At 40.1% G+C, this 11077-nt stretch overlaps 1 protein-coding gene across 3 annotated transcripts in view; it reads right to left on the bottom strand.

Annotated features, from left to right (window-relative positions):
- Positions 1-3727, bottom strand: part of LOC148722798 (uncharacterized) — a 69611-nt gene extending 65884 nt beyond the window's left edge. For 2 of the 3 annotated variants that reach the window (XM_088732315.1, XM_088732316.1), the window contains exons 1-3: positions 3591-3727; positions 1794-3006; positions 110-1141 (exon numbers count right to left, since the gene is read on the bottom strand). In XM_088732315.1, coding sequence (XP_088588441.1) covers positions 110-1070 — 961 coding nt within the window. In that variant the 5' untranslated portion in view covers positions 1071-1141; positions 1794-3006; positions 3591-3727. The remainder of the gene's footprint in view (positions 1-109; positions 1142-1793; positions 3007-3590) is intronic. The other variant, XR_015991426.1, reaches the window with a different exon arrangement.
- Between the last annotated feature and the right edge of the window lie 7350 nt (positions 3728-11077).

Genomic DNA, 11077 nt, shown 5'->3' with positions numbered 1-11077 from the left:
GACACTAAATCGTGAGTAATGTGAAAAAAGGTATTAAGCATCACCAAATCGTCAAATTGAACCCTGAAAACGCGTGGTTCAAATTGTGATCAGATCAGCTGTCATTTACCTGGAATTTGCTCCTTCCTTAGGTCTTTCACATCTTGGCTTAACTCGACAATATTCTGAACAATCATTCCTTGACTAGCAGCGATTGCCTCTTTCAGGTTCTCGGTGTCTTGTTTTTGCGATCGCTGTAGGTTCTGTAGCTCATCTTTAACATCTTCCCTGACAATTCTGCTTTGAGCTTGAAACTCGGCAAACTTGGTTTCAATCTTTTCTTGGGTGGCAGTATTTGTAGATTTGATTGTTTTCCTTACGTCTTCAGTGCCTTCCTGATGAGATTTCTGTATAAGCTGCAAGTCATTCTTAACTTCTCTAAGGAACTCGTTTTCTTTTTGAAGCTCTATTCTGACGTCATTTTCTAACTTCCGAACTTTCTCGGTAGGAAAGTCAGACTCAGTCAAACTTCCGACAGCATCAATGGGGCTAGTGCTAACTCCCAGGGCTTTTATCGCGTCTTTAGCGAGTTGAATGTATTGATCGAATGTTTTTTTGTCCAATTCGGATTTATTTAAATGACAGAGTGAATTTCTCAACATTCGAAGCTGATCGATTGCCAATGCAAAGGTTTCTGCTTTATTTCCAGTGGGGCTAACTACAGAAGAATGGAAAGTACCACGTGGTAACTTACAGGGTTTCAAGTATAAATCATGGAGTACCCTGCGATGGCCTTTGCTGTCTGGCAAAGCAAAGGAACGTGCATAGATGGTGGCCTGGAACAAGGCTGTACAATCCCATTCATCATAGGAGATATGTGTGGGGACCTTGGTTACTCCACCCTCAGTACTTAAGAACAAGTTACGCACTGCATTAGAGTCATCCCAAGGCTGGAAACCGGGGATTGACGCGAAAGTATTGTTCCACATCTGTTTGAAAGCTTGGCGTAATGCCTTGGGGATTTCATTGAGTGCGACGAAGGTAAACTTGAGGTAATTCAATTGCTCGTTTGTGAAAGGTTGTAAAGCCATTCTACTGAACGACCAGGTCTCGCGGAATTCCGCTCAATTCATCGATTTATTTAAGCCTTCGCCAGTTAAGCCTGAGAAAATAAAAAACACACAAAGCTGAATGTTAATTCCATAAGTTCCATGCTATTCATGATGAATGGGTTCTCTTTAATAATGTTTCCTTTTGATTTTTTAAAGAAAGGTCACTTTACATCTTGCTTTGTGAAGCACTTTGGTTGATCAGTTTGTGAACTATGGCTCCCAACGTGCTTCACGCGCCGGCAGCAGAAGAAGCTCAAGGACTTCAAGAAGGAACAGAATCTCCAAACGTTCAAGTCTTAGTTCGCGAATGGAAATATTAGATTAGGGATTTTCGATGGAAGTTTCCAGACTATATTCTTTTGCGACCGCAAAATTGCAATTCTATTGTGGACGTTTGGAAGAATGTTTTTAATTTAACTGGGCTCCATTACCAGCTGCTTTTCGAAATGTGAGCCCGCAAAGACCACTCGAGAGGGAGCGTCCGAACTAAAGCCAACAATTTAGGCAGATGCTAGTATAGAAGACAAAAGGGCCCGCGACCGAGCTGCGTTCTGGCTCAAATGTCGCTTCAATCACATTTCCATGTGATCTCCGGGCGAGAGGATGAAAGTGCTTGCCCTAGAAAACAACTTTCTTTTAGCTGGTCTTTTTTGACGCTGCTTTCCTTTGTTTCGTTTGAGCTTATTTTCTGTGCTATCTTACCTGGGGAATTCCAGGTACTGCCAAAATGCGTTCTTGTGTTCATTGTTGCCTATGTAAAGTCGGAAAGGAACAATTTCTAGTCAAATCTGTCAGTTCCTCCGATATTGTAAGGCTATATTGCCAACTTCGCGCGAGCAAACAATTACAGGACCCAGCTTTGCAAGAAAAAAATTCCGAGAAAACAGCAAGAGGTGCGCTAAAGTGTGATACACTCCAGCGCACCTCTATCTATGAGAAGTAACACTCAATAGCACACTTTATCTATGAGAAGTAATTAGGTGTACTTTTTGGTCAAATAGAAGAAAGGAATAGTAAGAAAAGAAATAAGAGAATGAAGTGCGACTCACAGGGATTTGCATCCTTTCATCCTTACAGCAAAAATACAAGAATATAAATGGTATAATTATTAAAAAAATCAGTAGCCTCGAGTTATTGTGGAAGGGTTTATCTTTGAATTCTCAGTCATTCTAGTCCGTATATATGGCAGTAGGGAAAAAATGGACTTGAACTTTTCTCTTCGAAACGCCGCAACCACATGGTAAGACCGCCATTTTGGGAATTGTAAAGATAATGCACCGCAGTCGCAGGCCGCACCACCTGAGCTTTATGCAAGTCCATGGCAGCCTTAAATACTGTCATGAAATAATCTAAGTTTACTCTTTATGCTTCACTTGTCATCACTGTATCGGATCGACAGGGATTTTTCAGGAATGGGAAAATTTATCAGTTTTTCATGCGGTTTTCGCTTTTGATTGAATTTTTTTTTTTCTTTGCAGTTTTAAGGTTTTCAAAGATTTTTTCCTATTTTCCCCCAACCACCCTGTGACTGATTAAGTTGGAATATAAAGCCCTTTCCAGTAAATTTAATGCTAAAAGCTCACTGAGAGCATAGAATTTCTAATTTCCCAAGGCGTCCACTTGGTTAAAGCCAGAGAAACATAATTCCTCAGCATATTTGATTAATTTTGTAATTCCGATCAGCTACCTCGCAGGATCACATCGCATTTGATTAATACCGCTTGATCAAATGTTTTCACTCGCCTCTCGTATTATAGCTTCAATACTTCAAATTTGGCCTCAAAAAGAGGAGCCTTGTACATCTTCGGTCAGATAGCACATTTCAGAACTTTTAAAATCCAAGCAGAACGGTACTTTCGATCTGTGGTCTTGTTCCTTTGCAGTCTTGTTGAAAAATTCTTTCCGCTCAGTAACCCTGAATGCCAAAACATTAAAACACAATGTGGTCACGAAGCTGCTGTTATAGTTGATCAATCCTTTTGTTTTCTCTATTTTTAACACTGTTTGTTAATTTGAAAACCGCCTTATTACATGATCAGTTTTAAGTCAGTTTCGATAAAGAAGTCCCTTTGTTATATCTTCAAAACACTTTGAAAAAGTCTACCGAGGGCATTGAAATGTTTGATATCCTTCGGCGTCTTGTTGGGATAGCCCTTTGCGTACAAAATACCGATGCAACTATTTCAATGTTGTGTTGCATACTTGCATGCTAAGTGAAATTACTCAAAAAGCAAAGATATTGAACATAAATCAGCGCTATCTGCTTCCTAATTTTTCATATATTGAACATCAATGCACCCTGTGCATCGTCGATACATACAACCTTATTCGATGATTTGACATGTAATACGCGCGGACATTTAACGAACTACGTAGTATTTTCCCTCGGCTCATTTCAGTGATATTGTGATTCCGCTTAGCCACTCAGCGGAACCGTATCACATTTAAAGTAGTACAGCTTGATGACATATTTCAACATACCTCTCGTATTGTACCTACTTGAAGTTCCCTTCGAGAAACAAGAAGTCCTTTAAATCTTCGATTAGATAGCACAGTTCAGCTTAATCCAAGCTGGACGGTACTCTCGATCTGTTGTCTTGTTGCTTCGCGGCCCAAATATTCTTTCCGCCTAGTAACCTTACAGCATGACAAATGAGCATGAGGTCACGAAGCTGTTGCCATAACGACATTCTTTTTTTTTCTCTACTTTTAACGCTGACCTTTTCAGTTCGGAAACCGAAAGCGGTTTTTTTCCCAGTTAACGTAAGTTAATGTAAAATGTCTGAAATTTATCTCCGGACTGAAAAAAAATTTATCACCATCATCGAAAAGGCACAGAGACAATATAAACACCAAGTTCGTTTCCAGTATAACGAGGTCTTCCTAACCTGCTGAAATTTGAAAAAAACTCGCTTCAGAGGCCACCGCTATGTCTGATTATACCAACCAAGTTGATAATGTAATTTGGCCAAAAAAGCTGACGTTTCGTTCCTTAGCCTTTCGTCAGAGCGTTAGCCCTTCAATCTGACGAAGGGCTAACGCTCGAAACGTCAGCTTTTAAACTCTTTACAATGGCCAATTTGCATTATCAACTTAGTTGATGAAACCAAATTACCTTGTTACCCCACCAACGCATCACCAGACTTTCTTTAGAAAGTTACCTCCTTTATTCACCACAGTGTGTCTTTCCCATTTATCTGGGTACTTACCTCTGAAATGAAACAGTCTCAATTCTCATTAAAGCTTGTGAATTACGAAAGTAATGAAAGGGTTGTAGTAGTTAGGAGACTAGCATGTAGGTTTCCGGAAACATCCAGGCATTTTTCGATTGAATGGCAATAGACCGCTGGGTATCTCCTGTCTCCGCAGGCTCAAACGTTCGTGTAGAGTACTTTCACTCTGCTTTTGAACGATAATCGAAGGTTGATCAATAGGGACCTTTAGCATCGCACTGACTGCGAACGACAAACTGCTGCTGGCGGTTTGAGGTTTCACGTTTGCCGTCGTCACCAAAATTGAATTTAGCATGGCGTTGACGTCTTTTGGCGGGAAATGCCTACCTTTTAAGAGCCTTTTCATTTTCTTCAAGGTGTTTTGAGATAAGGCCATTCATCCTTTCTCTACAAGCTCACCCTGAGAGCACAACGGGTTTTTTGTCCTCCGAAAAAATAGGGGAAAGTACCCTCGCAATTTCCTCATAATCAGCGGGACACTTTGGCCTTCGCTGGGCCACTTCGGTCGCCAGCATCACGTCTTGGCCATCTTAAAGGCATTTTCTAGAAATAGAAGAAGGCATACATTGATTTAGAACTCCATAACTGTGCTTCCTTGCATGCGCATGTTTAAAGTGCTACTGAAACGAAATTTTCGTATCTGAAATTTTTGCTCTAACCTGTAGTTTTGAATATGGTGATCATCATGAGATAATTTGCTTTGGCCAAAATGAGGCGAAAGATATCTTTCTTAACCGTTCAAATCAACAATTTTACACAAAACCATGTCCGGGCTCTGGTACCGAGCGAAATGGATTGATGACGTCACTGGTTGTGTTCACTCCGATAGCATGGTTTATTTCACTCACTGTTTGTTTGTATTCGTGGGCGAAGGAGATGGCAGATATTGAAGTTTTGTCAAGTGAATCTTCTTCTGAACGCAGCGAAGTTGTCTCCAGTAGCGAAGAGGAAGATGGTGCCGTAAAATGGGGTTGACAGGCCTACACGACTCCCCAGCGTGTGTTTAGAGTAGCCTATTCAAAGTTTAGCCCTCACGAGTATGTCTTTGAGCGACAGCCCTCTTTTGTAAGATACGAGCGGCGGATTTTTGTATAGTTCGCTCAGTAGTGGTTGTGTTTCTATTAAATGCCAGTTTTTCATGAGAATTTGCTTTTTGTGTGGCACTGAGTACGCACATCAGGGATTGCGTCTTTTTCGAATCGTTCGCCTTCGTAGATGTACAGCCATTTTTCTTTACTGTCTCGATCGTTAAGTTGTCTTGATTGCTTTCACCTTGCGCCACGCGCGCTGATTCGATCGTACTACAGTTCTTAGTGTTCAGTGTTCCAGCCGTTTTGGCTCCTTTTCTTTTCTTTATTTCGGTATTAAAACGACCGATTTCACGTTCATAGAAGCACATGATCGCCTTTACTGTTTCTTGCTCCGCGTTGTTAAGGATTTGCTTTATCTCATTTTTTAAATCCTCGTCTGCTCTTATTTTGGCCCTCGCCCTATACTGTAGCGATTCTGGGCATGTTCTGCTGGGCATTTTGTACAGAGGGATTTGTTTGTTATCCTCAGACTTGCCGAGTAGATCATCTTCAGTGGCGGTGTCGTATGAGGCTTCCATGTTTTCTTCATTCTCTGAATGGCATTGCTTTGGTCCGGGGCGTTTAGTAGCCCATCTGCCGTTATAATGTCTTTCGAAATTTTCTGTAGATGGTCAGGCAAGACCGCGGTTTCGATCCTAATCTTGTGGATCTCGTCAGTTCCCGATTAACTAAATAGACTAGTAGAGATTCGTTGTCGGTATCAGTTGGGAATTTTGCTTCCTATCCAGGCGAACCTCTCGCAGATCGGCCAAGATGCCGATATGGCCGCCGATGAAGAAGATGAGGATGGCATTTTTCCCGAAATCCTCTTTTTCGGCTTCCCAACATGCAAGCCACACTCCATGCTTTTACCCTTCTTTCACAGAAGTACACAACCAGTGACGTCACAGGGCTGTTTTGGCCGCGCCAAGATGGCCGCCAATTTTGATCTCAGCCGGTCAACTTCGAATTGTTAAAAATGTACTTTCCGCTATGCGTTGGCACAAAAAAAGTACACAGCGTTTGCAAATAGCGTTCAAACTCTATTCTGTTGCAAAAATCTCGGATATGGAAATTACGTTTCAGTAGCATTTTAAGAACTTCGAGCCGCCATTTTGTTTTCAACTTCTTTCCCCACTCGACTTTCTTCCATTTAGATCATGCAAAATACATTGTTTTTAATCACAAAAAACGACATTTGGATCCATAAAAGGTAGAAAATTCTTACTAAGAGTGTCAAAAGTAAGTTGGTTTCGTTAAGCGGCCAAAAAACCTTCCCGTAAGTCACAAGTTACGGCTTGAGCGCCTTCTTCCCGTCGAAACTGGAACCGCAAACTACAAACGCGACGGCAAAGCGGTGATCACGTGACCTCCTAAGGTTCGCCGTTTGCCGTAAACGTGATGCTAAAGTTCCCTAATATCTAAATTCTAACCTACAATGTGACTATTTACTAAGTAAATAATTAGTTTCAGCGGTTTTCTTTCTCAGTATAGATGGGTCAGTTTCGACGCGTCGTCGGAGGGTCGGCGGCTTATTAAGGTTCCAACTCGTCCTCTATTTTTTGGCTTCAGCAAATCGCTCGGCGATGTACTTTTTCACCAGATCATAGGACACATTTTGACAACAGGTTGTGAATTATAAATAGATGCGAAATGGGAGGTCATAGTTAAAATACAGTGTAATGAACTGAACAAAGAAGGAAGGAGATCGATAGAGAAACGATTTAATTGCAGACAATGAGCTTCAAAACTTTTCCAAATTTTCAAGTTGCATAAACCGTAGGGTAGCTCTAAATCTTAGCGCGGAAACAGACTTTAAAAGTTGCATTTTGGGATCGTTCCCTTTGTAACTGTCTTAATGCTTTTTAGCGTGTTTTTTTTCATTTCTTTTCATGCAATTGTTTGGTGTTTTTTTTTATCATGCTCTTCTGCTTCAGCTAAACCCGAGATAAAACATGTCAAAGCGTTGAATTAAAAGAGTAATGGTTGGCGAATCGTTTGTTTTCTGGCTTTCAGTTTGATTTAATTTTGATTTAATTTTGAAAGACATTTAGGTAGGCGGAAAGTAACCGTAAAAAAAAAAAAAGAAAAAAAAGAAAGAAAAAGGAAGAAAGATAGGTAAAAAAGAAAGACGCAGTTAAAAAAAAAAAGGCAAATTAAACAAACTTCGCTTAGCAAACCCGTAACGTAGCAACGTGATACTTTGGAGAGCTTTTAATCTACTCCCACGTGTGGTTAATTTCTCACTCGAACTTCGTCACTGAAATGGCTTCCTATCCACAGCTACTTCAAGCTCTGTATCCACGTACAGGAAATGATATGGATCAACGTTTTCCAACATCGAAAAAATAAAGTAATCCTTGCCTTTTACTCGCTGCTTTAGCTATTCGAAATTACGCCATAAAAGTCTTGTTTCCCCTGGAAGTAGATTTTAAACTGAGCGTGTAGGGTTTGAAAGAAACGATCATTCAATATGTATGTAAATATATATATGGGTCCTTCATCGTTTCATATTTCCTTTAACTTTTGAGGTAACTTTTGAAATTACGTCAGTAATCTATTTCTTTCATGGGAAGAGTGATTGAAAAAAGCGACAGGTTAAATACGCTTCCTATACTCATTATTAATTGGTTCGACATAAATATGATAATCATGATGTAACTAAAAGTCTTCTTTTCGAACAGAAATATATATTGCATGATCTTTAAGGGCCTCATTTACCTTCTCAGTTGGTTCTATTGTTTTTTTGAGTTTATGAACGCTGAACAACAACAAAAACAACAAAGTTTATTGGCACTGTAGGATTTCAAAGATACAACATACAGATTGGACATATTGAGACAATATCTGCTATCCCAGAATAACTTTTTAACCCGAGGCTAGAAATAAAGTCATATTGAAGCTGGCAGTGAATATATAGTGTAAAATACCTGAAATCACGACCGCGGGTGAGCCATCGGAACACCTTTACTTTCCGTTTTCATTAGAAATTTCACCGATATTTTTCTCCTTTAATACTTCTGAACTACGTCAAGGAAGTATTCCTTTGCACAGGAACTGTTTATTCAACCTTTATTCAAAAATTTTTAGTCCTGCAAAGGGTTTGCCATAACGCAAGATATCTAAATAAATTGGGAAATTTTATGCATTAAAAGTCAAAACGTACAAAAAAAATTACACAGCATCAGTTATATACAATATTAAGAAGTTAACATCAAATAAAATACTCAGATAAGGTCTTTTTAAAAAGACCTGCGGACTTAATACTAACAAAATCGTTCGGTAATGAGTTCCAGTCCTTCACAGTTCTACAAAAAAAGCTATTTCTATAAGTCTCGATATGTGGCTGTAGTTCGATAAACTTGTTCTGAGAGTTTCTTAAAAGTCTGCTACGTCATAAGTTAGTTTGGAAGGGCGAGGCCGCCATCACTATAAATTGCTTTGTGGAATAAGGTTAGCCGCGAGATTATTCTTCGTACCTCCAAGGGTATCCAGTTTAATTCATTCAATAAATTTGTGACTGTTCCTGGTTCCCGTGTGTAGCAGTTTTTAACGAGGCGCGCGGCTCTTCTTTGCACCCCCTCAATCTGTTTGAAATGTTTCTTTAGGTGTGGGTCTCAAACTGAGCTGGTATATTCCACGTGAGGCCTCACAAGGGCTTTGTAGGCCGTCCCTTTCACGCCTTCGGGGCAGCTGCTTAGATTTAGTCGGAGAAAACCAAGGGATTGGTTGGCCTTCATAACTTTGTTATTTACATGCTGGCCCCAATCGAGGTTTCTGGACAATTTTACGCCTAGATAGGAGTGGCGGGTGACTGAGTCTAAAACTTTCCCCATAAGGACGTATCTAGACTCTACAGGATTTTGTTTCCTCGATATTGTTAAGACGTGGCATTTGTCGGGCTTAAATTTCATTTGCCATTTCTGAGACCATTCCTGAAGCGCTGTTATATCTAACTGCAGTTTAGTGGCATCATTATGGGACTTAATAGTGCTGTAGATTAAAGTATCATCAGCAAAAAGACGCATCCTAGAGGTACAGTTTTCTCCGAAGTCTTTAATATATAGGAGAAGCCAACAACCGTCCCCTGAGGGACTCCTGAAAGAACTGGCACTTCTGGAAAACTGTACCCATCAACGACAACTGACTGGCTTCGGTACGTAAGCCATTGTGTTAGCCAGGTGTTAAGAATACCATGTATGCCATTGTAGCACAGTTTCAATAGGAGGCGCTGGTGCTAAACCGAGTCGAAAGCTTTCGAAAAATCCATGATTATTAAATCAGTTTATTCAAGGGAACGAGCAATTTCTTCTACTGTACAAATTAACTGGGTTTCACATGACAATTTTAAAAAGACGCACTCACCACCGCAGAAGCCTTGGGCGTTTGGCGAACCATTCGGGCAAGAGACTGAAACACAATGTAGAATTATTTATAGTAGGGGAAATAACTACTATCGTAAGAAAACAGTGAAGTGAATCGAAACAATGAACTACATAGTCCTGTTGAATTCTTTGACTGACATCAAACATGTTTTGGATCTTAATTCCACGGATGATTGGGAAAAAAATCCCTATACAACTACAGTATTAGTATCGTTGGTTGGGCAAACTGACGTTATGATTAAATCAAGATGCTTTTCCTACGAGCTTAAAGGTAAGAGCTAAGTATACGAGGTTCTAAAAAGATCTCTCCCTGTTTCATCCCCTGAGTGACGATCTTAATCTACAAATTCGGAAATGCAAACTGCAAAGAAAAATCAATTTAAAGGTATGAACAACTCTGCGACCGGTGTTCAACATTTCTTGTTTTAGCTTGTTGAGCAATGTGTCCGAATAAGTGTGGACAATAGCGCTGCGGGACAACTTAGAATGTTGTGGAGCCACCGAAGTCAGTTACTTCTGTTACTTACGGGGTAATTTAACCCACTTGTCACTGGAGACCTGGCCACGATAATAGAAGATGCTGTCAACTGCACCGTTGACTTTGATGATGATCTAAGATGGAAGACATTTTACGACAGGCAGATATTTCTTAACCACATTATATGAAAGGAAAGAATTTGATAGATAAAAGATATGGCACTTATTTAATAAATGAAGTGGCTGTGAAAGTAAAGCTTGTGACAGACTTTTATCAGACTTCATTTTTGCAGCTTCTTTCGTTGCGTATACGAGAACGATTACTTGTCATCTCTTGAAATCTCGAAAGGGGAATTTCATTTTCTTTAGCAGATTAATAGCTCGATAACTAGACACCAAAAAAGAAGACAATATAAAGGGTTTTTGGACGAGAAAAAGCAAGCCTTTCTCTTAATTTAGCGCTGGATGCAAATAAGAGAATTAAACACTCCTCGCAATTTGTTTTTATTTTTAAATGGAATGTTTGGGCTTACCATCAATAATTATAGCGTTATTGCTATAAATGTGTCTTGAAAATTTAACCTTGAATTATTCATATCTGTTTCTTGGGCGCATTTACAGTTTCTTTTTTCAGCCATAATTCATCGCCTGGCGGGCGGAGGGTCGGAGGATTTTGGGGAGGATCACATACTTTTCAGGGGGGGTGGGGCGCGGAGGGAGAACAGTCGTCGCCTCCTGAGTATAAAGGAGGGACTATAGAAAATTGATTGACAATTAACTGCCAATAAGGGAAGATGATAACGAAGCCTTGCGGGAGAATC

This window comes from Stylophora pistillata, chromosome 9, assembly GCF_964205215.1.
Source record: "Stylophora pistillata chromosome 9, jaStyPist1.2, whole genome shotgun sequence".
NCBI classification, from domain to species: domain Eukaryota; kingdom Metazoa; phylum Cnidaria; class Anthozoa; order Scleractinia; family Pocilloporidae; genus Stylophora; species Stylophora pistillata.
Note: the sequence above shows the minus strand (reverse complement) of the source record. Positions and strands in the feature narration are given on the sequence as shown.